The sequence below is a fragment of the Acaromyces ingoldii genome (assembly GCF_003144295.1).
Source record: "Acaromyces ingoldii strain MCA 4198 unplaced genomic scaffold FA10scaffold_2, whole genome shotgun sequence".
NCBI lineage: Eukaryota > Fungi > Basidiomycota > Exobasidiomycetes > Exobasidiales > Cryptobasidiaceae > Acaromyces > Acaromyces ingoldii.
Window position 1 is genome coordinate 2,829,495 of NW_020290248.1, and position 25,784 is coordinate 2,855,278.

A 25,784-nucleotide genomic window follows, 5' to 3' on the forward strand; every position below is an offset into this window, starting at 1 on the left:
AGGCGATGGAGAGCAGATTATTGACCAACTGCCTCGAATGATTCTTTCGCATTCAAGTCCCTCTTTCTCCTTGGCAGTGTCAAGTCCTTGTGGTGCCAGCCTTTTCGCTCCTCACGCCCCCTCATGGACCTACCCCCTAGCTTCACCACACTTATTGCAAGTGCTAGGTTTACTTGCTCGACTCTGTCAGATCCTCAGACTTCGCTGCAATTAGAATGCCTCCTTGCACATCGGCCTGACGGCAGATTGCGATTCCGAAAACGCAATGATTCACAACTATTCAACCTCAGTATTTGGTTCAGGGTCAGCGCCGTGGAATATTTCGTTCATTCTGTACGACTGCGCGGTCAGTTTCTGGATTGACCGCCATCGTTACCGAGATAGCAACGAGCGAACTCACAAGTCTACGAGCGGCTTGGCAGCTCTTGCGACGTCCAAGAGCTTTGACATGAAGTCTTCGCTCACCACATCTTCATCTTTGAATCTGCCCAGTGATAGCTTTCAGTGTCCGGTAGATCGCAAGGAGAAGAAGCCCGTCTCTTACTTGTGCGACACAGTGAAGTGTTTCAAGCGCAACCACGCGATATCGTCGTGGTCCGAGGGGTAGCCCTTCGGTGCCTTTTTGAGCTCATCAAACGAGTTCCAGAGTGACGCTCTTGTGCCCCCGGGCTTTGCGCCCTTTTTCGGTGGGCTGCCAAAGTACTTGCAGAATTGCTTGTCTTCCACAAGCCCGCGGAGCGCCAAGCCATGTGCCGAGTTGGTCAAGATGTGATTGCGGATCGTCTGAAGCTCCTCCTTTGAGGGCTCATAGAAGCCAGCGTTCAGGCTCGACTTCCCCGGTGACACGGAGAGGTAGTATTTTGCAAAGTTGCCCTGGAGGAGGTCTGCGTCGGACGATTGAAGAGAAGCAAGAGGGAGGCTAGACTCACTTTCCGACCATTGCGAGAGAGGCACATGGAGAGATGTGTCTTGTATGGCGTCTTGTCATTTGAAAAGCGGACGTCGCGATAAATCCTTTCAATTAGGTCCTGTCCAGTACCCTCAACATCAGAGTCAGGCTCGTAGGAAGGACCAAAGGCTGACTGACCTTGGGTGGAAGCCACGGGATCGTATCATCGACATGCTCCATAAACTCTTCGTTTGCCGCTTCGACGAACTGGAGCCAATTGGCGTGAATGTACTGGTATAAAGCGAGTCAGTATTCGTTCTCGTTCATGGGTCTTCTGAGTGTCTGCTTACATCGTAGATCTGTCCATACCATTACCTCACGTCAGTCATCAAGCAAGTCGTCTTTCCCGGCCACGGAATTGCACTCACATTCTTGTGCCTCGCGAACCAGTCCCGGTCATTCTTGGCAGGATCCTGCAGGTTCTTCAAAAACCCCACGAGATGCGTCGACACCCTGCCCTTGGGCACTGATGTATTCTTCCCTGCATCAGCACGGGCCATGCACTCATCCCCTCAGGCTCGGCGGAACTCACACTTTTCCCTGGGCGCAGAGACGACTTCAATGACTTCTGTCATCCCATCATCGTCCGTCTTCCGCCTCTTTTGTGGTTTTGCCTTTGACTTGGTCTTTTGCTCTTCGTTGTCGTCCTCAGCTTCCTCGTCCTCGTCCTCCTCTTCCTCCTCGTCCTCTTCGTCGTCCTCTTCCTCCTCGTCGCCCCCCTTGCCGCCCTCCTCGTCCCTGTATTCGTCCTCGCTATCGTCCTCGTCCACCGATGGCGTCTCCTCCTCCTCCGATTCCAGGTCGTCCTTGTATATGATCGCCGGCGACGCGCGCCTCTTGCGCTCCGAGCGCGTCGGCGTCGGCGCCGCCTTGGTCTTCGCCTTGGTCGGTGTCGCTCGGCCCGTCGATCGCGGCGTGCCGTTTGCGGACCGGGGCGAGCTCTTTGGCGTGCCGGCACTCGTGGCCGTCGCGCTCCTCCGTGGCCTCGTCGACACCATGGCCCTCCTCTCCGTGCTCTCTGCTGCTCTCCCCACTTTGGGCGCGTGGAGAGAAGAAGAGACGTCCGGACATGGCTATAAAGACGCTTACGTCAAATAGCCGCACGGGCCAGATCGCGCATTGGGGGAAGGAGTCAGTCCGGCTTTAGTGCCAAAAGTTACTTTTGACTGGCAAGCACAGAAAGCGCACATAGTAGTAGAGAGAGAGGCTGGGCCGTTTTCTTCATTACGATTCATCACCGGAAAGTGCAAGAAACTGTATAAGATCGAGGTACTAGGGCTGGGACCGAGAGCGAGACGTCGTTTGAGAGAAAAGCAAGGAAGAACAGGAGAAAGAATAAACAAAAGAGAGATTGTGTACACATGTCATCGCGAAAAAGGGGTGAAAGAAACCTTAGGACCGGAAGCTCATCCTCGACGGGCTGCCAACACTCTCTGGCGGGATCGACCCTGGCCTGCGGAGCGTGGCCTGTGACCGAAGCTGCTTCGTCTGCGTTTGGAGCTCCTCGGTACTCTGCTTCCAGTTTTCAAAGTGCATCTGCGCCTGCGTCCGGTACCGCTCCACGGCCCTCTCCAGCGAGTTGATCACATCCTCGTCTGCGCCGGCCTCGTTGACGACGCTGTTGTACTGAGCCTGAAGCTGACTGTACTTCATCTCGGACTCGTCCAGCGCCACACGCTGGTCCCTGATCTGCTCGAGCAAGGCCATCGACTGCGCCTGCCCCTCTCTCTGCGCGCTCAGCGAGTCCTGGTAGGCCTTCTGCAGATCTCCGATGCGCGCCTCGAGCAGGTTCTTCTCCTTCTGCCAGCCGCCCATCGAGTGAGCACCATCATCGAGCTGCATCTCGAGCTCCTCCTGGGCCACGCGCAGATTCCGGTTCTCTTCGCGCAGCTGCGCCACCGCGGACCGATGCGCGTCGATTTCGGCCGCAACGGCGTCGAGTTCCTGCTGGAACCGTCTGCGGGAGCTCTCGATGAGCTCCTCTCGCTGCGCAAGGTCGGAGCGGTACCGGCCACGCTCCGCGTCGAACTCGTCGGCCATGCGCCTCCGCATCGCCTCGACCTCGTTCCAGTCCTGGCCGCCCTGCCGGAGCCGGAGGCTGGCCTCCCTTAGCTGGCTCTCGAGGTCCTCGATGATTTCCTCGCACGCCTTCCTCTCCCGCACGCTGTCCGCCAGCGCCCTCTCGCTGTCCGAAAGGCTGAGTTTGGCCAGCGACTCTGCTTTTTGCGCCTTGAGCCTCTCCATCGACAGATTGTCAATCTGCGACCGGTACTCTTCCGCCTTGGCCTTGTAGTGCTGCGCGGCATCCTTTGCCTCGGCGACGGTGTGCGAGGACGAGGCCGAGTTGATCTGGAGCTCCTGCAGCGCAGTCTGCAGCCGGCGCTTCTCGCCCAGCTCCTCGTTCTTGGCAATCGACTCTCGCTCCAGGCGCTGCCGCGTCTCTGCCAGGGCATTCTCGAGGTTGGTGTTGGACCTGCGCATCGAGGCGACCGACTCCTGCATCCGTGCCAGCTCAGCCGTCGCAGTCCTCTGCTCGGCAATCAGTGCCCTGCGCATCTCGTCGTCGCGCGAAGGGCCCGACAGCTTGGCGAGCCGGTTCGAAAAGTCTTTTCGCATCGACGCCTCGCCGCTGAGCAGGGCCAGCTCGGCACTCTTGCGTGCCTCTTCCTCATCGACGAGCAGCGCCTGCAGCCGCTGGTTCTCCAGCGAGAGCTTGCGCCGGGCCGCATCGAGCGAGAAGCGTTGGCCGCCTTGCGTCTCCATGTCGGCCATGACATCGCGCAGCGTCGCCTCAAGATGCTGCCGCACGCGCATGCCCGTCTGGAACTGCACCTCGAGCGCATCGAGCTGCTTCTGGAGCTCGACTGCCTTTTTGCTGGAGGCGTCTGCCGGGTGGAAACCATTGGTGTTATTAGTAGGGGAGGCGGGGTCCAGCGATGCACGCTTGGCGGCCACGTTGCTACCCAGGCCCCGCCCACTAGGAGCAATGTTGCCAAAGGTGTAAAGGGGCTTGCTGTCCCTCTTTGACGATGGCGTAGACGCGTTGCCGTTGACCTTGTGACTCCGGAGCATGTCAGCCTTCTGAGCAATGTCCACCTCGAGCTCATCGTTGCCCGCTCGGAGCTCTTCAAGAAGCCTCCTGCGGAAATTGAGGTCGTCCGCGCCCCCGCTCCGCTCGGCAGACTTCTCGACGAGCTCCTGCAGGTTTTGGAACGTGGTGCTGCGAGCATTCTGGCTGCCCCGCAGCTCCCTCTCGAGCTCGACGATGCGGGTCTCGAACTGCTGCCTCGTGCGCGAGAGCGTCTCGTCGAGCTGCAGGTCCTTGCGGCGCGCGTTCGACTGCGCCTCGTCCCTTTCCCGCCTGGCGTCCCTCAGCGACGTCTGCAACTCCGACACCTTCGCCTCGAGCGACTTCATCGCCTTAGAGTCGTGGTGGCCCGTCGGTGCGACATTGGCCATCGACGTGATGTCGCGTCCCGCCGAGCGCGACTCGTGCTGCAGCCGCTGGTTCTCCCTCCCGAGGTCTTCGTTCTCGTTTGCCAGCCTCGCCTTGCTCTTCTCCAGCGTCTTGGTGTAGTGCGCAAGCTCCTGCAGCTTGGCCTGTGCGTCTGCCAGCTGCCGGTCCGTGTACTTCTTGGCTTCTTCGAGGACATGGACGTGCTCGACGATTGTCTTGTTCGTCATGCTCTGCGTCTTCTTCAGCTCCGCCTGCGTCTCGGCCAGCTCCTCCTTGAGGCGCGCCAGTTCCTTGTCCTTGACGCCGTGTTGCTGAGTGAGCGTCTGTGCCGTCCTCTCGTGCTGTCTCGCAGCGCTCTCGAGGAGCTCGCGCCTCTTGGACTCAGCAGAAAGTTCCATCGTCGCCTGGTCATGCTTCAGCTTCCAGGCAGACTGGCCTCGTTCAAGCTCCAGGTGAGCGTCTTCGAGATCCTGGAACTTGGCATTGGCCGCGGCTAGCTGCTTCTCTGTCGCGTCCTTTGCGCTCTTCGCCTCGAGAACGGACTTTTCTGCGCCGCTCATACGCTCTCGAAGCGTGGTGAGCTCACCCTCGGCCGCTCGCTTGGCCATCTCGGCAGCCGTAGTCGCAGCCTGCAGCTCCACCATCCTTCGCTCGTTCGCACTCAGCTTCGACTTGAGCTCAGCATGGCTTCGCGACAGGTCTTCGTGCTGCTTCTTGGATGCGTCCGCCTGGACCTTGAGCGAGTTGAACTCTTCCAACGACGAGTGCTTCGCCTTTTGCAGGTCCGACTGCAGTGCTGTCATCTGCTGGCGGAGCGACTGGAGCTCCTGCTCCTTCATCCTCTGCACCTCCTTCTGCTTCGAGTCCTCGGAGCTCTTTGCCTCCATGAGCTTGCGCGTCTCGTCGAGCTCCTTCTGCAGCTGCGCGTTCGCCTCGACGTTGCGATGACCCTCGCTCCGGGCCGATCGGAGGTCGCCCAGGAGTGTCTCGACGCGGACCTGGAGTGTGCTGATCTGCTTCGTCATCGAGTCGCGCTCCTTGGTCGCTGAAGCAGCGGCAGCAGCGGCAGCAGCGACCTCTGCCTCCTTCTTCTTGAGCTTCTCCTCGTGCTCAGTCGAAGCCCTGGCAAGCTCCGAGAGCTGATGCGACGACTGCCGGCTCCTGTCCTCAATCTCGGCCAGACGAGACTTGTCAGCCTCTCGCGCCTTGATCTCCTGCTTGAGCTTGTTCTCGACCTCTGCCACAGCCGCTGAGAGCCTCTTCTGGGACCGTTCGAGGTCTTGCTCCTTTTCCCGCAGCTTGAGGTTCAGCTCCGACTTTTCCGAGGACAGCGCCTGCTTCTCGGCCTTGAGCCGGTCGAGCTCGTCGGTGTGCTGGCCCACATTGGCCATGAGCGTCGTCTCCTTTGTCTGCCACTGCTGCTGCTCGGCCTCGAGCCGGATGAGGTGCTCTGCCGCGGCGTCAAAGGCGACTTTGAGCTCGTCACGAGCCTGCTCGGCGGCTCGCTGACCAGCAATCGCACGCTCGAGCTGGTTGTCGAGCTGGTCGACATCGGCCTGCATCGCAGCCAGGTCCTCTTCCAGGGCCGACTCGCGCTCCTTTGACCGCGCCAGGAGCTGATCCTTGTCGACGAGGAGGGCACGCTCCGACTCGAGCTCCGACTCGACCTTTTTCTTGTCATTTTCGAGCTTGAAGCGCAGCGCCTCGAGGGCCTCGCGCTCCTTTTGGTCCCGCTCTGCACGCTCCGTGACCATGGCGAGCTCGAGCTGCTTTCGCTTGAGCTCCTCGTCGTGGCGCGTAGCCTTGAGCAGCGGCCGCACCTTGCTGTACAGCTGCCACCAGGGCCACTCGCGCAGCTGGACGTAGAGCCTGGCGTTGCGCTGGATCGTCCGCACAGCAGAAGCCCGGTTGAGGATCTTTTTCATCTGGCGCCGGGCTGTGAACATGCGGCAGGCGCCCTGGAAGCGCGCAAAGATGTCGTACAGGTGCGCATCTCGCTTCTCTTCGAGCTCAGCGAGAATGCCAGCCTTGAAGAAGATCTTGGTCAGGCCGACCTTGAACGAGGCACGGTCCATCTCGAGGGCCTCAACCATGCGCTGGCACGCCTTGCGTCCGTCCATGTAGCCCTTGGGAATGATGCCCGGTGTGAGGACCTCGTAGCGATTCCTAAACTCGGTAAAGGGAAGCCTGTTGGGGTAGCCCAGACGAGCGATTCGGATGCCCTCGAGGACACCATTGCACCGCAGCTGCTCGAGGACGAGGGGCACGTCCATCTTGCCCGGCTTCTTGTCCGGGTTGGGCACGATGCAGCGCACAAAGTGGGGCTGCGTCGAGCCGAGCTGCGACATGAGCGAGGTGAGCTGCTCCTTGTGTCGCTGTCCCACTGTCCTGAATGCGCCCCGCTTGATCCTCCGCTTTGGCGGCGCCACTGTGCCGGGGCCACCAACAGCTCCGGCGTCGTCGTCGACGGCATACTCGGCAAAGAGGCCGGCGACGAAGCGGTCGGTAGACTCGGACATGACGCGGGTCAGGTTGTCGTTGAGCGGGTCTTTGTTCTTGTCGAGCCAGCCATCGGTGCGATACTCGACATCACCGGCATAGTGCTTGATGGTGAAGCCTTGGGCAAAGCGTGTGGGCGCATACTTTGTCGAGCCATGGGCGACGCCGCGCTCCCGTGCCAGCTCCTCGCCAGCCGTGTCCTTTGCAGTACCGTCCTTGTTGGTGGACCACTGGCGGTCGAGCTTCTCGGTAAAGGTGAGGTCAGTCGCCTTGGGCATGATGCACTCCTCGTCGAGGCACGACAGAATGCCAATCGGGCTCGTCGATTCGATCAGGTCGATGGTGGGCTGCAGGTCGAGGCCGAAGTTGACAAAGTCCCACTCGATGTTTTCTCTCGCGTACTCTTCCTGCTCGAGGACGAACATGTGGTGGTTGAAGAACTGCTGGAGCTTCTCGTTGGTGTAGTTGATGCAGAGCTGCTCAAACGAATTGGTCTCAAAGATCTCAAAACCAGCAATGTCGAGCACGCCAATAAAGGTGCTCTTGCTGGTGGGCCGGTCGAGAGCGCGGTTGATGCGCTCGACGATGTGGGAGAAAGTCTTTTCGTACAGCGTCTTGCACAGGGCTGCCATCTCGTCGATGACCTGCCGTCTTGTCCTGGACTGGGTCACCCACTCTCGGCCAGCCTTGACCCGTGGCCGCAGAAGGGCCTTGGACAGCTCCTGCTCGGGCAGACCGAGGACGTGGCACACCTTTTCCACCTGCGCGGCGTTGGTGATGCGTGCCTGCTCCGATCGGTCGTCGGCCAGCTCAATATTTCCGATCTGAAGGATCGCTGCCACAACTCGGAAAAGGTTCTGCTGCTCCTCTGGCGTGAAGCCAACGACGGTGAGCGCCTCGAGGAGGGCGTGCCACTCCTGGGTGTCATCAATGCCCTCGACGTGCTTGCGCGAGTGCTTGAGGTAGCCGTAGTCGTCGGGCGAGCTCGTCAGGAGCAGCTTGGCTACACGAGTGCTCTCGTTCATCAGTTGGAGATACTCTTCTCAGCGAAACACAGAAACATCAACTCACACTTGAGCTTCTCGTCGTCGCCGCGCAAGAGCTGGTAGAAGATGTGGAAGCTTCGCTCCTTTTCGCTGCGATTTGTCACCCTGCTCTTCTCGAGAAGGTACCAGTCGATGTTTGCGCCGGCGATGGATCCCCCCGAGGTGAACTCGATGCGGACAAACTTGCCGAATCGACTCGAGTTGTTGTTGCGGATCGTCTGCGCATTGCCAAACGCCTCCAGGATCGGGTTGGCCTGGAGGATCTGCCTTTCGAGGAGGCCGAGCCGCTTCGACGCAAGCCCTTCGACGCCCCGGAGCTGGTCCATGACGTGTCGGGAGCTCGGTGTCCGCGTCAGCGTCGATGGCCCTGCCCCATTAGCGTTTGGCGTCGACGCGCCATTGTTGCCGGCTGGATCGAGGGCGACGGCAGCAAGGTACTGGATGACCTTTTTGGTGTTCTCCGTCTTTCCTGCACCCGACTCGCCCGTGATGAGCAGGCTCTGGTTCTCCCTGGCCTCGAGCATGTTGCGCATGGCGCCGTCCGCAAGCGCATAGACGTGAGGCGCGTTCTCCTCTCGCCGCCGGCCCTTGTATGCGGCCACGATGGCATCGGTGTAGATGGGCAGCGGGTGGTAAGGGTTCACTGCGACGAGGAAAAGACCCGAGTAGGTATAGATGAGGCCGCTGAAGTAACGCTGGCGCAGGTTGTGCACGACGCTAGCTTCATTGAGAAACGTCAGGTCGGCGATGTCCTCTGCCTTTTCGAACTTGGGCGGGTTCATCTTGCTGAGGTCATCGGTGGCCACCTTGCGCATCTGTAGGCGCCGTCTCCTCCGGTCAGCCAGGTTTCCTTTCCAAGGAGAAGAAAGGCAAGACTCACCTGGCCATCGCTCAGACTGCACACGCTGACGTCGCCACCCTCCTCTTCCCGCACGACCCACGCGGAGAGGTACCCGCTGTCTTTGTCGGGGATCCACACGTACTTTTTGCTGGCGAACTCGGCGGCTGCCGCTGCGTCAGCCGCCGCACCCCCTGGGCGAGGCAGAGCGCCGAGCCGAGAGGGCCCTGGAGCGGCGGACCCATCGCCAGGGCGGGTCGACTTGGTGCGAACGACGTTGGCCATCTCCTTGACCGCTCCCCTCTCGCTGCAACGACGTTGCTTGCTTGCTTGCTTCGGGTGACTCCGCGCGTGTCACGGGAGTTCCAACGAGTGTCTCGTCCAGACGAGAGACGGCTCAGCTGATCTGCGCCCTTTGTGAGCTCGACGCAGCAGTTGCTAGTAGTAGTGCTGGGCGAAACCGGCGAGCGATGCGGTGCGCTGCGCTGTGTGCGTGCGTGCGTGCGTGATTGCCGCCCCGTAATGTGCGTTCGTTCGAGAGAAAAAATAGAGACCAAGAGAAGTGAGAAGCAAGAATGCCTATTCCCCTGGCCCTAGCTTGGTTGCTTTGCAGCGACCCCTAAACAAAGCGACAATTAAAGCAAGACTGCCCAGATGCCCGGGCGCACGGTCCAGTTTCCTCACGGAGAGGGGGTCGCGTCGAGAGACGGACGCGGTCACGTGTGCGCGGCTCACCATGAATCACACTCTTGTCTGTCGCAGTTCGAGAGCCTTGTTGCGAAGGAGATGTCTTGAGCATGTTTGTTTTTCTTGAAGAACATTGAGATGGCTTCCAAGGATAAGCTTAGGGGATTTGTGGACGACTCTTCAGATCGAATATCATTGTAAGCCATGCGGACACAGAGCAGCCTTTTCGGTCCCGCAGCTCGAAGCCTTGCAAGCTATAGAAGACTCTACCTTATTTGTACCGGCAAGCAACCAAGATGTCAGCCAGAGTCGAGAGTGGCATGGCAGAGCAAAGCCCGAGAACGATCAAGGTTCTTCCAGGCTCCCCGACATGATCAATGACGTCCGACGGCACACAAAGCTGAATCTTAATCATAATCAAGCACGGGCTTGAAGCCTGGCCAGTCGATATAGCGAGAGTGAGACTCTAACCCTCTTTCTGACCCAGAAGAGGGCGGGCCGCTGATGATTTATGGCTGCAACAATAGCACAAGCAGCGGTACATGCCTCGTCCCTGGTGCGGGCGGCATCATTAGGCCGGCAAACCGCGCCAAATGGCCACATTAGAAGAATTGGCCCTTTTGAAACTCGCGTGACGTCTATTCTGTCAAATCGCTCCATCGCTAATTCCAGCCGGATTGAGAGACAAGAGGCGGCTCGTTCACTAGGCTCGCGCCTTGCGGTCTTTCTTTAGTTCAAGAGGGCGAGCGCTACCAGCCAGCTCCTGCCACTTAATCCGAGATACCTTTGACGCAGAGGTACGCTCGACGGCCTCTCTACTCCGACGGCGGCGACCTTGACAGCGACGGGTCATCGAGTGGTCGACACCGCCGGAGAGGGAGACGAGTGGTCGAGTACTTATCTTGGCGATCCGCGGCAACGCTCGCTCGCCTGCATAGGGGCAAAACCGATCACACTACTGGTGGTGCCTATTCATGCGGCAGCCGAGGCAGTGACAACAAGGGAGAGAAAGAGAAAAGCGCATGTATATGGAAGGAAAGAGAACCATCAAGCGACATCACTTTCTCGATCCACCTTGCAGTAGCCAGCGAGGCAGACGAAAATGCCGCTGTCTTCGACCTCGCGGCCGCACCATCGCACGTCGCATTCATTCTCCTCTGCCGCGGGTAATCTCACAAGCGGTGCCATGGTAGCAGATGGCTCATCTCAGCCCACGACGCCCAACGGTCTCATGTCCAGCCAACGCAACGGCAGTGGCTTCTTTTCCAATCCCAATCCCACCAGCTCCTCGTTCCTGGAACGGCACTTCGGCCGACGCCCTCGCACGTCTGGAGGGGGCGGAGCGTCTGGCGCTTCACAGCAGCAGCAACTGCAGCAGCAGCTCGGTCTCGACTCGACCGAAGATCTGGTCGACTCGCTCCCTGCCTCGCCCGACCAAGAGACGAGCAACGCCAACGGTGGTAGCAACACGGGCGTTCTCAGCCGGCTGGGAATCCCGAGGACAGCGTACGGCCTGCCACGGAGCAGCTCCTCATCGCAGGTATACAACATCCCTGACTCCAGCAGCTCCCGCATCTCGTTTCCCTCGAGGCCACAGGTCCCCGCTTCGAACTCATCCGCGTCGGTAACCCGGCCCCAGACAACCGAGGGACGGGGGTCGCCAAGCTTCTTTGGAGGCGCCGTGCCTTCGATGATACGCAGTGGCAGCAGCCAGGGTGGCGAACGATCTTCGAGCAACCCGATTGGGAGAATGTTCCGACGGTACAGCCAGGGTGCCAGCAAGAACATGCAGGCGGTCGAAGAGGCACGGGCACGGGCAGACCCGGCGTCTCTGCAGATCCAGCCCCCGCTTTCGCAGCAACAGTCGCGCGGCGCTGGGCAGACGAGCGATCATCTGCCTCGTGTCTCGCTGAACGCCGACAACCAAGATGTCGCTGTGGGGTCCGGGACTGCTGCCGGCGGCCTGCCAGCCTCCGCCACGCTCGCCGTCCTGCCAAACGGATCGCTGGGCACCTCGTCGCCACAACAAAGCGCTTCTGGTGCAGACGAGCGCAGTGTCGAGGCGCCCGCTGTGTCCGGTGATGTGTCGCCTGGCGGCAGTGGTGGTGCAAGGGCAGCCGTCGTCTCCTCCTCATCCTCGTCCAATGTCCCGGCAACGGCGACCCACCGGCTACGGTTGGTCCCTCATCTCGAGGCCACCCGTTCGCTCCATTTCGAGCCCATCGAAAGGGAGATGGGCGAGGGCGCAGCCGCCGTCAAGATTGGTCGCTTCACCGATCGGGGCGGCGCAGCCGTGGCAGCCAGTGGTGAAAATGCTGGCAACTCTTCACTGCTGTGGTCGAGCGGCGCAGGCATCAACGGCGCGGGGAGTACCGTCGCAGGAGGCAGTGCCAATCCGTCATCAGGCGCGGCTGGGACAGCAGCTCCCTCCTCGGTAGGTGCCGGGATAGGAGGAGGAACTGCACCCGTCGCAAGGGGTGGCGCCATCCCAGCGGCTGCCGGCGGTGGCGGTGGCAGGGTCGATTCTGGCCGGATCGCTTTCAAGAGCAAAGTCGTCAGCCGTGGCCATGCCGAGGTCTGGTGCGAAGCCGGTGGCAAGGTGAGTGACGATGTGTTAGAATCCGTCTTGAAATTATGTGTTCTCACCATGCATACATCGCACCACAGTTCTTCATTCGAGACACGAAGTCGAGTTCGGGCACATTCCTCAACCACATTCGCCTCTCGGCTCCCAATCTCGAGAGCAAGCCCCACCAGATCAAAGACGGCGATGTCGTGCAGCTCGGCGTCGACTACCAAGGTGGCACAGAAGAGATCTACCGCTGCGTCAAGATGAGGGTCGAGCTGAACCGTGGCTGGCAGCGGGGCGCCAACCAGTTCAACGTCAATGCCCTCCGACAGCTCAGGGCGCTCCAAGGCTCACCCCTGGGCGCCTCTGCCGGTGGTGCGAGCACAGGCTCGGGCAAGGCTGCCGCGCTTCCGACGAACCGACAGTCGATGAACGTGACGGACTGCTGCATCTGTCTCTTTTCCGTCACCGTGTGCCAGGCTCTCTTCATTGCCCCGTGCTCTCACGTCTTCCACTACAAGTGCATCCGTCCCCTTCTCCTCATGCACCACCCGGGCTTCTCGTGCCCGCTCTGTCGCACGTTTGCCGACCTGGAAGCTGACGTCGAAGAGGACGAGGCGTGGCAGGCAGCCCTGCTTAAGGAGGCCGAGGCCGCCTCTGCGGCCGAAAATCCAGTCGAGACAAGTACCGAGGAGCAGCCAGCAGCCGTCGCGGCAGCGGTGGCCCCACAGCCCGACTCGCAAGCAGCTGCCGTGCTGATAGCCACTGCTGAAGCCAACGAGATCTCCTCATCGATGGCGCCTGCCAGCTCGGGCTCACGACGATCGGTGTCGCAAAGGCGTAGCATTGACCAGACATCTGCCGACAGCAATCACAGCCGTCAGGCCTCGCAGCGGCAACAACGATCCCCACGCAGGCACCAGGAGCCAGCCCGGCCGGACACTGCCGTTTCCGCATCTACCGTTGTCGCCCCTGCTGCACCTCTGCAGTCCTCTTCGCATGCACCGACCCCGCTGTCTGGCTCAGGCCTGCGAAATGTCGTCACGCCGCCACCCGACTCGCCAGGGCTGGCGCCCGACGAGCGCGACGAGGACATGGAGCCAGAGGAAGTCATGGGTTCTAGCCGTCACCGTCACCGATCACCGAGCTCGAGAGCAGTGTCAAACCCCATTGAGATTGCGAGCCGGCCATCGCAAGGCCAAATTTTGGACGGCATGGCCGCCTCGCCTGGCTTTGCAGACTCGCACACCCCCATGAACCAGCACTTTCTTTCGACGCTTGCCGAAGCGCCCCCGCCGCCTCGGAGCGCCGTTCGCGCCATGGATCCGCCCGGGCAGGGACACTCGCTCAATGGCGTTGCATCGGCAGACCGGAGGATGCCCAGCTTGACGGCTTCGATGGTCAAGGGCGGGAGTCCCTCGTCGTCGTCCCGGAGGCCATCGCAGCAGAGCCAACTCAGCGCACGCATGATCAACGACCGCCGCGAGAGCTCGACGAGCTCGGCGGCCTCCTACTACCACCACTACCCCAACCAGTCATCGTCTATAGAGCACCGGGACAGCGCGGCAGACATCTACATGACGCCTGCTCAGGGCAACAGCCCGCCGGCAAGCCAACTTTTGCACGGTCATGCCCTCGAAGATGAGGGAGAAGACTTGATGACACCATCGACGTCCAACCGGACATCAGGCGCTTCCAAGGGCAAAGACCGGGATGCGACGAGGCACGGAGCTGAGATGGTGGACCCGAGCATGCCAGCCACCTCTTCGTTCTACGGTGTTAGTGCGTCATCGTACGGTCTTGACAACAAGCAAGGACGGCGCAGAGGCAGCCAGTCACCCTCGGGCACCGTCGATGGCACCGCCCCATCTTCCTCCTCAACCAACAGCAGCTCCCACTCTCCCCACCAGCCAGGCGGCAAGGTGGCAAAGTTCTTCAAGCGGGCCACTAGCAGCAGCAGCAGCAGCAACAGCAATGCACTAGGCTGAACGTTAGCATATTCCTGTCTTCTCTCCTTCTTCTTCTTCATCATCCCCTTTCTCCTCATTCTTTTGCATCCTTCTCTGTGGCCTAATTTCTCCGCGTTCTTCTCTGTCCATTTGTTGAAGCGATCCATCGTCCTCTGCTTCGTCGAGTTTGTTCAAATCGATATCCCTCTATTACAGTGCAGAAGTAGTAAAACATGGTGCGGAGAGCGCGGCCGTTGGACTCGTTATCTTTGGTCGAGGCCATTGTTCCCGCCATGTCCGGTTATCATCGGACAGGATAGGGAGAGCGGTTGGATGAGACCGGTGCAGAAATTGGTTTCGCGGCCCCAAGTTTATCGTCACCCAAAACAGAAACAGCAACAGGGAAGAAATTGCAGTCCTCGGGGCCGCTTGCCCTAACTTTCCATGCAGCTTTCTTTCTTTGCGCACAAGCCCTTCTAAATTTTAATATGTTCGACAGTCCAATCTTGGGTTTCGTTCTTTGTGTTCTTCTTCAAGACTGATAGCCGTACGTCTTATCTGGTAAACGAACACACGAGAGGGCGTGTGAGTGGGAGCTAATATGGGCGTTGAACAAAGGTCACTGGCTGGACCACGATGGGCCGAGGGCGCCGGAGACAGGCCTTTGCTCTCAAGAAGAAGAAACATTTTTTTTTCTTTTCTTTTTTCGATCTTGGCATTGCTACTCTTATCCCAAGGTGCGCGCCCTCTCTCGTATTGCCGACACACAAGAAAAGCCCATGGCATGTCTCTCTGTGTGTGTCAAAAAGACGAGAAGAAACGGCGAAGAGGCCGAAGAGGTGCAGTGCAGCGCAGCGCGCATCTGATCTCTGCGCATTTGTTCTGTCACTGCATCGCATCACAGAGGAAAAAAAAAAGGAAATTACACGTCCGTCTTTGACCACGCGAGAAAGAGAGAGTCGAAACGCGCTAAGTAGTGCGAAATAGAGAGAGAGGCAAAGAGAGGCGCTCAGAGGGGATTGACTGCTCGCTCGCGGCCGGGAGACCGAGGGTGTGAGGGACGTGCGGCGCGCAACCTGCGTGACTTGTTACCAATCCACCACACATCGCGCGTGCGCGCTCTCGCTCCCTCGATATTATTTCAGCGGCCCAGAAGGGAAAGGTGAACACGACGTAGGCAGGGGAAGAGGCACCAAACACAGACCCGGAACAGGAGGCCCAAAGTAGGGCGCACAAGGGCGCACACGGGTGCGGCTAAAACAGGCGCCTAGATCCATCCGCGACAAGGTTTATTGCCTATTCCGACAGCGTGCCTCTCAGTAATCCTTCAAGATCAATTCTTGATCGGCGGTGTCTGTAGAGGCGTGTAGGCGTGCTGGCGCGCGTGCGGCACCACTAAAGGAGTCGGAGCTTCGTCAGGAGCGAAGGAGCAAGGCGACAAGCTGGGCTGCGAAGAAGGCGTGCGAAACGACGGCACAGCCTTAACTTGCTCCTCGTGCCTCCCTTTTCTTGAGCTCTTCACGCCGGCTGCAAATAGAGGCGCAAGCTGGTAGCAACCATGGTCGACCCATCTTCGTCATCGGTCGTTCCGCCGACGCTGACACCGACAGTTATGGACTCGCTTGGCTCGCCGACTTCTTCGACGGCGATGCAGGGCCGACGAGGCTCGCACCAGATGCTCCCGCCCATCGCGACCGAGTTCACATCTCAGCAGTCTCATACGATCCCCGTCTTGTCTGCGGCCCTCTCAGACTCATCGAGCGCACACGACGAGACGATGGCGCGGTATCAATCGACGAGGCATGCTAAAAAGGACTCTTCATCATCGTCGACATCCAAGACGGCGGCCTTCTTTGGCTCTTCCGACTCTCTGGCGCCCGTTCTGCCGTCGACACTAGGTTCGACGGGCTTGTTGACAGGCACTGATCAGAATGGCCTTACGAGGCACGCATCTAACAGCTCGACATCCTCTTGGACGCACATGGGGCCGGGAGGAGCAGCGAGGCGGTGGGACGATTTTGAAGGAAAACCCATCACACCACTGCCCAGTCCTGGCATTATGGCGGGCGATCATGGCGGCGGCGAGACAGTCGAGATGCTTGCGACAGCAGACGGGCACAGCGGGGGCAACTATCTTTCGGCGGCAGGTCCCTTCGACGCTGCATTTGCGAGACGGAGAAGGGCCGCCTCTTCTACTGGATCGTCGTCGTCAGGAGCAGGAGGAGGACGCGGTGGCGGTGGTGGTAGTTTTGTAGAGACGAACCAGCAGCAGGTGTCGTCGTCGGGTAGCCTCAATGGCAGCTTGTCCAATTTTGACGTCTCACTCTCCGACGACTCTATTGCCCACATGACGTCGTTGCCCTCACTTCCTTCGCAAACTTCGACGTTGGGCCTCGAGCCCAACTCTGAGTCGTCTTCGGTGACGCTCTCCCCTGCTCGAGGACAAGCGCAGCAGCAGCAGCAGCAGCAATATCCTCGACAGGACGATGCAGCATCTTCATCTTCGAGCCCCCCGAAGCAAGAGGCATGGCGGCGTGGTGCCTCTTCGTCGACGTCTGCCTCGTCTGGCCCGTCGTCGTCCTCGACATCCTCCAAGACGTCGAATTTCTTTGGCGCCAGCTGGTCCATCTCTTCTGCTCCGACAACACAGTCGCATTCGGCGAATGAAAGAGAACAAGAGACCGATGTGGTTGCGTCGCCCATGAGTGCAGGATACCTAGGCTCGCCTGCCAGCCAGAAGCGGGAGCCTCCGCCGTCTTCGTCGGCCTCGAGATTGCACGACCAGCAAGTTTCTTCCAGATATCCTTCAGCACCAAGCGATGGAGACATTCACGGCTTGCGTGCGCCGTTCAGCAGCGGTAGGCCTGTCCCGGTCCGTGCCTTTGACTCCATCTCGGCGCTTCCTTCCGCCATTGGAGACGCGCCTTCGCTGCTGCCCTCGCAAGCGCCGACTGTGGAGCTGCATACGCCGCCATCTCCTACGATTGAAGTCTCTTCCTCCTGGAGCCGTGACGGACGAGGAGGCCAGGTGGGGAGATCGTCGAGGTCGAGAGGCACGTCTTCAACCCGCCATGTCCATGGACCATCGGAGAATGCGACGGGCAGCAGCTTTCTGCCCTCAGTGGAGGCTGTCAAGAGCGCGGGAGCCCTGTTTGTGAAGGAGCCATTGGCGTCATCGACTATCAAGGATGTGCCTGCCAATGGCCCCGCCTCGGTGACCTCGGCTGGGGAGGCTGCGGTGAGGAGAGATAGCGCGAGGGACCAAGCGGGTCTCATCGGTGCAGCCAAGGCTGCTGTGAGCGAGGCCGAAGCGACCGAGGAAGAAGAAGATGAAGTACGCGGCATCATTGGTCCGTACAGTGTCGAGCGGACGCTTGGGGTGGGTGCATTCAGCCGGGTGGTGTTGGCTGCGCGCAAGGCTGGCACACCACCACCTCTTCCGCCAAGCAACGGCTCTACCGGCAAGAGGAGCAGCGTGAGCGTGAGCAGAGATCTGGTCGCGCTCAAGATGCTCGAACGAGCGCCGTGCATGCAGAATGAGCGTATGAAGGTCAGCTGGGTCAGAGAGGTGGAGGTGCTCAAGCACATCGTGCATCCCAGCATTGTCCGCTTCATCTCGTCCTTCTCCACGCCCCGGCACCACAACCTCGTCTTGGAGCGCGTCGGCGGCGGCGAGCTGTTTGAACTGCTGGCCAACCACTCGCTCGAGCTCGCCAAGCGCGAGTGGCTTGTACGCCGCCTATTTGGCGAGTTGGCCAATGCCGTTGGGTGGATGCATGCCATCAATCTCGTCCATCGCGACATTAAATTGGAGAGTGAGCATCTTCAAATGATACTGGAATGGGAGATGCAGAGATAGATACTGACGCCTGGAACCCTAGACATCATCCTCACTTATGACCTGTTCAGCACGGACCTGAGGCCGTCCACGCTGGGTGCTGGTCCGCTGCTCAAGCTCACCGATTTTGGGCTCTCGCGTTTCATCGATCCCAACTCGCCCTTGCTCGAGACGCGGTGTGGCTCAGAAGAGTATGCGGCGCCGGAGCTCATCATCGGCAAGCGCTACGACGGGCGCAAGACAGACGCGTGGGCTATGGGTGTGGTCCTATATGCGCTTCTGACGGGATGCCTGCCTTTCTTGGAAGACACCACGTCTTCGACGACCACGACCGGCGGCGTGGGCCGTGAAGGTCAGGGCGTCGAAAGGGATGCCAAGGCCAGGAAGACGCACCTCCTCCGCATCGCAAAGGGCGACCTCCGGTGGCCGGCTCGCGACAACGACCAGTCGCTCGACGTGTCGCCAGGCGAGCAAGCAGGTGGCTTTGCGCCAAACAATCGCCTGGTCACACCTCGTGCCAAGCACATGGTCGGACGACTGCTCAGGCGAGACGCTGCCAAGCGTGCCACGGCGTGGGAAGCGTGGGATGAGGAGTGGATGACCGAGGGCAGCTTTACGAAGGAGGCCTCGGCACACGGCGACGAGGTCGAACCGCCGCTGGACCCACGATCGGCACAGGGACAGCGGTGGCTGCTCGAGCACGCTCGTGTCCACAGTGGTGCCGCCGAGCTGGCCCATGACGACTGAAATCAGCTATTGAATTCCCCCCTTCTTGTTTCAGGTTTTGTAACAGTACAGGCCCCCACACCCAATGTTTCTGTGATTCTCATCGCACAAAGACTCAATTGTATAATTGCTGTGTCATTATCATCGCACCGGACTGCGACTTCTACTGCCACTCCTGCTCCTGCTCCTGCTCCTGCTCCTGCCCCTGCTCCTGCCCCTGCTCCTGCCCCTGCTCGACCTCGAGGTGCTCATGATGCGGTCCTGATCTCGATCCCGGCTACGACTTCTTGCTCTACGGGGGCTTGGGCTCCGGCTCCGATCAGACGGTGGGGGACTCGGGCTGCTACGCCTCTTTCGACTGACAGGCGAACGCGATCGTGGTGGCGGTGGTGGTGGCCGCTGACCATAGCCCTCCCTCCTGGTCGGCCGATCGTATCGCGCCGCAGCATCGTAGCCGCTCCATCTCCTCGCTCCCCTCTCCTTCCCCTTCTCCCTCTCCCTCTCCTCGTACGCTCGCGAGCCTGCTGCTGCCCTCCTGATGTCCTCGACGTCGACGAGCTCGACACGCACAATCGCCCCATCGATCTGACCGCCGTCCATGTTGGCCTCGGCGAGCTGGGCGCCGCGCACCGAGCTAAAGTCGACGTAGCCCACGCCGCGGTTCTCGCCCGAGCGAGCAAAGCGCGGCAGAAAGACGTGCGCCAGCTTGCCGTAGCTCGAAAAGATGGCGTCGAGGTGCTCCTCGACGATGGGCCGCGTTAGGCCCGAGATGCGAAGGGCGGTCCGGTCGGCGAGGTGAGGACGATGGGGGTGCGAGTGGTGGTGGTGTTGCTGCTGCGAGGGACCGGGGGAGCGCGAATGCGAGCGCGAGCGCGAGCGTGAGCGTGACGAGAGCGGGCTCCGGCTGCGACTGCGGCTGCGGCGAGGAGATCGATCGCCTTTGGGGCTGTAGGGAGGCGAGGAAGAGCGTCGCTCTCGCATCTGCTCCTCTTCATCCATCGCTGCTCGCTCGATCTCCAGCGGTCAATGGGCGCGGACAGGCATCCAGGCTTCTTCTTCCTCCGACTGACGGAAAGTCGAGTGTGCGCCCTTGTCACTGCCCCACGTGGAAATATTCACAAATAACACTTTTCGCTCGCCGAACGCGACGCGAGAATTGGAAGCAAAGTGGCGGGCGACGCTGAGCAACTACTTTCACCACCATCTTTCGCCTCTCCCTCTTCCTCTTTCTCTTCTTCCTCCTCTCACCAGCTCGCAAGCTCCTTCTTCACAAACAGCATGGCGGGACAACTGACTGAGGGATGCGTCTCGCGCATGCTCGATGACTCGGAAAAGAATGTCGACTTTCAGCCAATTTGCCAGGTGCTCACAGTCAAGATGATCAAGGCCACCAAGGAAGGGGCCAGCGACCGGTACCGCCTCATCCTCAGCGATGGCGAACACTATGCCCAGTGTGAGTTTCAGTCTTTGCGTGTTTCCTGAGCAGAGAAGAGGAAGGATGCAGGAAGCTGACTCTGGAGAGGCACCGCAGCCATGCTGGCCACTCAGCTCAAGGGGCTCGTCGAAAATGACGGCCTGGCAAGGAATTGCCTCATCAAGATCAAGTCGTACGCCCCCAACACGATCCAGGATCGCAAGATCATCATTCTCCTCGACGTTGAGGTGGTCGATACCACTATCGCCGATCGCGTCGGCGACCCAAAGAGCTACGAGCAGCGCGCCGCTCCAGCTGTCAAGACGGAGGGCGGCGCAGGCACGAGCCCAGCTCCTCGCGCCAACGCAGGCGCGATGCCTGCACGCAGGGCGCCCACCGCTGGCGTCCGAGCTGGCGGTGATGGCAGCATCAACAAAAACCCCGTCTACCCCATCGAAGGCCTGTCTCCGTACCAGAACAAGTGGACGATCAAGGCACGCGTCACGAGCAAGTCCGAGATCAAGTACTGGAGCAACGCGCGCGGCGACGGGAAGCTCTTCAGCGTCAACCTCCTCGATGAGACGGGCGAGATCAAGGCCACGGGCTTCAACGATGCCGTCGACAAGCTCTACCCCCTCTTCATCGAGAACAGGGTCTACTACATCAGCAAGGCCAAGGTCAACATTGCCAAGAAGCAGTTCTCTACCGTGAACAACGAGTACGAAATTACGTTTGAAAAGGACTCGGAGGTGTTCGAGTGCAAGGATGACGACGTGGGCGACGTACCAGAGGTCAAGTACAACTTTGTGCCTCTCGATCAGCTCGACTCCGTTGAGCCCAAACAGACCTGCGACGTGGTCGGAATCGTCGACAGCGTGGGCGAGCTGGGTGAGATTATCTCAAAGGCGTCGCAGAAGCCCGTGCAAAAGAGGGAACTCGTCTTTGTCGACCAGACTGGCATGTCTGTTCGTCTCACCCTTTGGGGAAAGACAGCCATGACGTACGGCACGGACAAGGGACACGTTGGCGCAGGCATGGACGATCGGCCCGTCGTTGCGTTCAAGAACATCAGCGTGGGCGACTTTGGCGGACGCAGTCTGAGCATGACGTCGAGCTCCAGCATGATGGTCAACCCAGACCTGCCCGAAGCACACAGCTTGCGCGGCTGGTACGACGACGAAGGAGTGGCCCTCTCGAGCAAGCAGGCCTTCAAGTCGTACTCGAGTGCTATGCTGGGCAACTCGACTGTTGGGGCAAACAGCTCCGACCCCAAGGAGCGCAAGACGATCGGCGAGGTCAAGGACCTGGGCCTGGGCACCAAGCCAGAAGGAAAGGCCGACTACTTTAACATGCGCGCCACACTCGTCTACATCCGCAACGAGAACCTGTACTACACGGCGTGCCCCGGTGAGAAGGGGCCCGGCGAAAAGTGCCAGAAGAAGGTCGTGTGCGAGAGCGAGGGCAACTGGCGATGCGAGAGGTGCAACCGCAGCTACGAGGCGCCGGACTACCGGTACATGCTCTCTGCCAACGTTCAGGACTACACTGGCCAGCTGTGGATCAACAGCTTCAACGACGTGGGCGAGCAAATCGTCGGCATGAAGGCCGAGCAGCTCGAGCAGCTGCGCAACGAGGACGACGGCGAGGCAAAGTACAACCAGGTCCTCACCAAGGCGGCAAACAAGATGTACATGTTCAACTGCCGCGCCAAGATGGACACCTTCCAGGACCAGGAGAGGGTGAGGTACAGTGTCACGAGGATCTCAGAGGTCGACTTTGCCAAGGCTGGAAACGAGCTCGTGGAAGCCATGAAAAAGTTTCTCTGATCTTTGTCTTTCACACATCCCTTCTCTTCCTCTTGTAAAGTAGTCTGGCCTTTTTCTGTTCTCTTCTTACGCAAACAAATGTCTGGTGATCTATGAATGCGTCGGTTGATGACTGCTAGTGATACAAGTGGTGGGAGCTCTTTCCTCATAAGCCTTCAAAGTCGACGTTGGAGAAGTGGCCCTCTGCCTGCTTCTTTTGCCGCTTTGTCTCTCTTTCTTCCGCAATCCAATCGTCCTCTTCTTCCTGGCCTTCTGCCACTGCTTTCTCGTTTGCTTCTTCTCCTGACTCTGTCGGCTGCGCGATTGCAGCGGCCCTGATGGCCTTTCTCCTCTTGATCTTCTTCTCCTTCCTCTCCTCTTTCCTCTCCTTTCTCTTCTTCTGGTCGCTCCAAGCCTCCTCCGACGCCTTTGCCCCTCGCATCTTCTTCTTCCTCGTCAGCTCCTGTCCCTTGCCCCGTTCCTCCGCCTCCTTTTGCTCCCTTTGCAGCGACTCCAGCCGCTGCTTCTCCCGCTTCTCGTCCTTGTATGCCAGCGTCGAGAGGTCGACTTCCTCCTGCCCGTCGGTCAGCCCGCGCGTCTCTGGCATCCTCGGCAGCCTCAGCAGGCCAAAGGCCCTGGAGAGTGCAGCAAGGTCCAGGTCTTGCGGTCGGAAAATAAAGCTGGCTTCATGCTTGCCGTACGAGCGCACAAACGAGACAAAGGCACGCATCGACCAGTCGTACAAGTCTCGATCGGCGCGGATGGCCCTTTGCATACTCTGCGTCAGATGAGTCGCACCCTCATCCTCTCCCAGCGGCTGCTCCTCCTGACCCTCCTCCTTTGCTCCGGCGGTTGCATCTGCTGCTGCTGCTGCTGCTGCTTGTCCGTCTTCGAGCAACGCAGGATGAAAGCGGACGGGGCACTTGCGCACCTTCAAAAAGGCCACGTACTCCTCCTCTCGGCCAGCGCTGAGGAGCACGATGGCCTTGCCGTGCCGGCCCGCGCGCGCAGTCCTGCCACATCGGTGCGAAAAGCTCTTTGGGTCCGTCGGCGCATCGAACTGGACGACCAGGTCCACATCGGGCAGGTCCAGGCCGCGAGCGGCCACGTCGGTGCAAAAGAGGATCGAGGCAGCCTCTTGCGATCCGGCTGAAAAAGAGGAGGGGGGGGAAGAGCCGACGGGGTTGGCATTGACAAATGCTTCGAAAGTGGCGGTACGGCGAGCGGGCGTTTGCTTGCCGTGTAGCGAGTACAACCTGAGGCTCGACGGCAGTGGGCAGCTGTCTGGATCCTCTTCCTGTAAGCGAGTGAGGATCTTGTAGAAGTAGTTGACCTGGGCGCATGTCGCAAAGTAGACGATTGCCTTCCTCATCGCTGGCTGTCCGCCATTGGAAGTCGAAGCCTCACGAGTCAGGAGCCGCAAGAGCTGAGCCAGCTTGTCCTGTGTTCTGGACACGAGATAGAAGTTCTGCAGAGATGCAGGCATCCTTTTGTCGTTGCTGCTACTGGAAGAGGCGATGTTGCGCGACTCGACCTTGACAACGACGCGGACAGGATTGCGCAGGCCGACGCGAGCCAGCTCGGTGAGGCCGTCGGTCATCGTGGCCGAAAAGAGGCCTGTCCGGCGCTGCTTGGGCAGCATTCGAAGAATGGAGGTGACTTGAGGTGCGAATCCCAGGTCCAGCAGGCTGCAGTGGTCCGATCAGTAAGATCGGCCTAAGGAAAGAGGACGACTGTGAATGAAGAACTCACCGATCGGCCTCGTCAAGGACCAACACCTCGAGCTCCTTGACATCAACGCCAGGCCTCTCGAGGAGCTCTTGCACCCTTCCCGGTGTTCCGATGATGATGTCTGCACCTTCGTCTTTGAATCGCTTGTAATCGTGTGCTGGCGACGATTTGGTCCCTCCGATGGCCAGGAGAGCACCAGAAATCATCGGCTCCTCCTCCGCCTCACCGCTCTCTTCCTGGCCTTCCCCGTCCTCTCCTTCACCAACTGGCTTTGCCCCTGGTTGCAATGCCAAAAAGTCACTGACGACGCCATGGACCTGCTGCGCCAGCTCTCGTGTCGGACAGATGACGAGAGCGCCCACCTGACCCTTCCTGTACGACCGTTTCCGTGTCCTAACAATCTCTCCATCATTGTCTCCTTCGATCTCCTCATCAACGGCGGAACGGCTCTCACACCTCCGAATGAGCATCTGCAGAGTCGGGATGACGTATGCCAGCGTCTTGCCGGAGCCCGTGACCGCCTCCACGATGACGTCTCGATGAGAGAGGAACTGAGGAATGGTGCTGGCCTGGACCGGCGTCATTTGGGCAAAGCCCATCGTCGAGACGATGTGCGTCTCCAGCCATGGCTCAAGCAGCCGCCCGCCCTGGCGCCCTTTTCCGACGAGCTTCGTCCACGCCCCAGCGTAGGAAGGGGCGCTGCTCAGCGACGGACCCTCTTCCATCCTCCGCCACACTTTTACCTTTCGACCGAACAGGAATGGTCAGGAAGATGCAGTGGAGTGAACCAAAAAATTTAAAATTTTCGCAAAGAGGGAAATCGGAAAGGACCCAGATAGATTGGTCATTGACAAAACCACACGGCGTGCCGGCTTTACAGCGTCTGTGCGCCATTAATGCGAAGCAGCTGTCCCTTGACCCAGTTTGACGCTGGCGTCAAGAGGAAAAGGACGGCTTGTGCCACCTCGTCGGGCTGGCCGATGCGCCCTTCTGGCATCAGGCTGCCAATCTTCTTGATCAACTCGTCCGACTTTCCGTTGAGGAAGAGGTCGGTGGCTGTAGCTCCTGGAGCGACGCAATTGATTCCAATGCGGCGATCCGGTCCGCCTACCGTCGGGTCACGCTGCAGGACCCTGACCATTTGCTCGATGGCTGCTTTGCACATGGTGTACTGCAGGTAGCCTGGTCCGAGTGCCTGCGGCGAGACGGTGACGGACGTGCTGAAGGTGACGATGCGGCCGTCGTTGACAATGTGGGGCAAAGCAGCTTGAATGGTGAACAGCGTGCCCTTGACGTTGGTGTCTGGAGAGGGAAAGGGAGTAAGTGACTGAGAGGACTTTGCTTGCGATTCCCACACGGTCGAAGTCACACTTACCAAAGTGGCGAGCGAGGTTCTCATCGGTAGAGTCGGCCAAGGACACCATATCCATGACGCCAGCGCTCAGGATCAAGCCATCCACTTTGCCGCCCTCCAACTTACTCAGGGCCGCCTCAATGAATTGGGAGCAGGACTTCTGGTCGACAAGATTTCCTTGAACGGCATGGACAGCTGTGGACGAGGTGGCCTTGTCTGATTGGAGCTTGCTGATAACCTTGTCCACTGATTCGCGATTGGACTGGTACCCGAGCACAAGGGCCTTGGCTCCGTTGGCGGCGGCCGCCGAGGCAATTTCGGCACCGATGCCGCGCGAAGCGCCCGTGATGATGAATTGCTTACCGGCCAAAGAGAACGACATTGCTGGGGATGTTGCTTATGATGGTAAAGGTTGTTGGAAGCGTGTTTGAATGACCACTCTGCCTACCCGTGCTTCGTTGCACCGTCTTCCCTCCACAGATCCTTAATTCCGTGCTCCTAATCGAACCAGTGTATGCCAAACCCGCGCTTTTCAGAATTTCCATTGAGGTACTCACGACTCTTGCTATTTGCCCAAGGTCTTCAAAGCAAGCAGAGGCGACAGACCTTGAGATTTCGGACAATCCGCTCACAAGACGCACATGATTGTCTTCAGATCGAGAGGCTGGCTGGAAAGAAATCTCTCGATTCTCACGACAAGATCAAGAAACAAGCCCAGACGGGGCAATGAGCGGCTGTTGCCCAAATCTAGGCACTGCTAAAATAAAGAAAGAAAAAATGGATCCTCTTCACGTGCAGCTGACAGAGTCGGCCACAACCTTCGACATCCACTGCCACTCTTTCCTTCCACCTCTAGCCTGGCGACTCGCAGCAATTGAGACACAAAGGGACGAGGCGACATTGTCGAGTTCCAGTGGACAAG

General features: G+C 59.5%; 8 protein-coding genes across 8 annotated transcripts; 3 read left to right on the top strand and 5 right to left on the bottom strand.

The window, feature by feature from the left end:
- Nucleotides 1-217: 217 nt before the first annotated feature.
- On the bottom strand, nucleotides 218-1,987 carry FA10DRAFT_278807 (hypothetical protein). Its single transcript, XM_025523490.1, has 8 exons — nucleotides 1,482-1,987; nucleotides 1,318-1,415; nucleotides 1,240-1,248; nucleotides 1,088-1,180; nucleotides 930-1,028; nucleotides 545-873; nucleotides 401-484; nucleotides 218-331 (listed from the first exon to the last, which is right to left on the bottom strand). Exons 1-8 carry the CDS (start codon nucleotides 1,945-1,947, stop codon nucleotides 277-279), a joined length of 1,233 nt encoding a protein of 410 aa, XP_025379396.1. The 5' UTR covers nucleotides 1,948-1,987; the 3' UTR covers nucleotides 218-276.
- A 354-nt stretch (nucleotides 1,988-2,341) lies between these two features.
- On the bottom strand, nucleotides 2,342-9,370 carry FA10DRAFT_250506 (hypothetical protein; the record flags this gene model as incomplete). Its single annotated transcript, XM_025519566.1, has 4 exons — nucleotides 8,832-9,370; nucleotides 7,977-8,766; nucleotides 3,905-7,908; nucleotides 2,342-2,740 (listed from the first exon to the last, which is right to left on the bottom strand). The coding sequence occupies exons 1-4, from the start codon at nucleotides 9,072-9,074 to the stop codon at nucleotides 2,342-2,344; spliced, it is 5,436 nt and encodes a 1,811-aa protein (XP_025379397.1). The 5' UTR covers nucleotides 9,075-9,370.
- Nucleotides 9,371-10,138: 768 nt separating this feature from the next.
- Nucleotides 10,139-14,213, top strand: FA10DRAFT_266000 (hypothetical protein). Its single transcript, XM_025521301.1, has 2 exons — nucleotides 10,139-12,075; nucleotides 12,144-14,213. The coding sequence occupies exons 1-2, from the start codon at nucleotides 10,579-10,581 to the stop codon at nucleotides 14,031-14,033; spliced, it is 3,387 nt and encodes a 1,128-aa protein (XP_025379398.1). The 5' UTR covers nucleotides 10,139-10,578; the 3' UTR covers nucleotides 14,034-14,213.
- A 1,339-nt stretch (nucleotides 14,214-15,552) lies between these two features.
- FA10DRAFT_285090 (kinase-like protein) lies at nucleotides 15,553-18,579 on the top strand (the record flags this gene model as incomplete). Its single annotated transcript, XM_025523963.1, has 2 exons — nucleotides 15,553-17,809; nucleotides 17,876-18,579. 2 exons carry the CDS (start codon nucleotides 15,553-15,555, stop codon nucleotides 18,577-18,579), a joined length of 2,961 nt encoding a protein of 986 aa, XP_025379399.1.
- A 22-nt stretch (nucleotides 18,580-18,601) lies between these two features.
- On the bottom strand, nucleotides 18,602-19,591 carry FA10DRAFT_266002 (hypothetical protein). The gene has a single exon (XM_025521302.1). The coding sequence runs from the start codon at nucleotides 19,555-19,557 to the stop codon at nucleotides 18,700-18,702; it is 858 nt and encodes a 285-aa protein (XP_025379400.1). The 5' UTR covers nucleotides 19,558-19,591; the 3' UTR covers nucleotides 18,602-18,699.
- A 245-nt stretch (nucleotides 19,592-19,836) lies between these two features.
- On the top strand, nucleotides 19,837-21,798 carry FA10DRAFT_259436 (replication factor-a protein; the record flags this gene model as incomplete). The annotated part of the gene is made up of 2 exons (XM_025519967.1): nucleotides 19,837-20,011; nucleotides 20,090-21,798. 2 exons carry the CDS (start codon nucleotides 19,837-19,839, stop codon nucleotides 21,796-21,798), a joined length of 1,884 nt encoding a protein of 627 aa, XP_025379401.1.
- A 145-nt stretch (nucleotides 21,799-21,943) lies between these two features.
- On the bottom strand, nucleotides 21,944-24,531 carry FA10DRAFT_292976 (DEAD-domain-containing protein; the record flags this gene model as incomplete). Its single annotated transcript, XM_025524411.1, has 4 exons — nucleotides 23,965-24,531; nucleotides 23,775-23,901; nucleotides 23,530-23,720; nucleotides 21,944-23,465 (listed from the first exon to the last, which is right to left on the bottom strand). Exons 1-4 carry the CDS (start codon nucleotides 24,231-24,233, stop codon nucleotides 21,944-21,946), a joined length of 2,109 nt encoding a protein of 702 aa, XP_025379402.1. The 5' UTR covers nucleotides 24,234-24,531.
- FA10DRAFT_300724 (NAD(P)-binding protein) lies at nucleotides 24,289-25,534 on the bottom strand. Its single transcript, XM_025524884.1, has 2 exons — nucleotides 24,884-25,534; nucleotides 24,289-24,810 (listed from the first exon to the last, which is right to left on the bottom strand). Exons 1-2 carry the CDS (start codon nucleotides 25,242-25,244, stop codon nucleotides 24,383-24,385), a joined length of 789 nt encoding a protein of 262 aa, XP_025379403.1. The 5' UTR covers nucleotides 25,245-25,534; the 3' UTR covers nucleotides 24,289-24,382.
- Nucleotides 25,535-25,784: the final 250 nt, after the last annotated feature.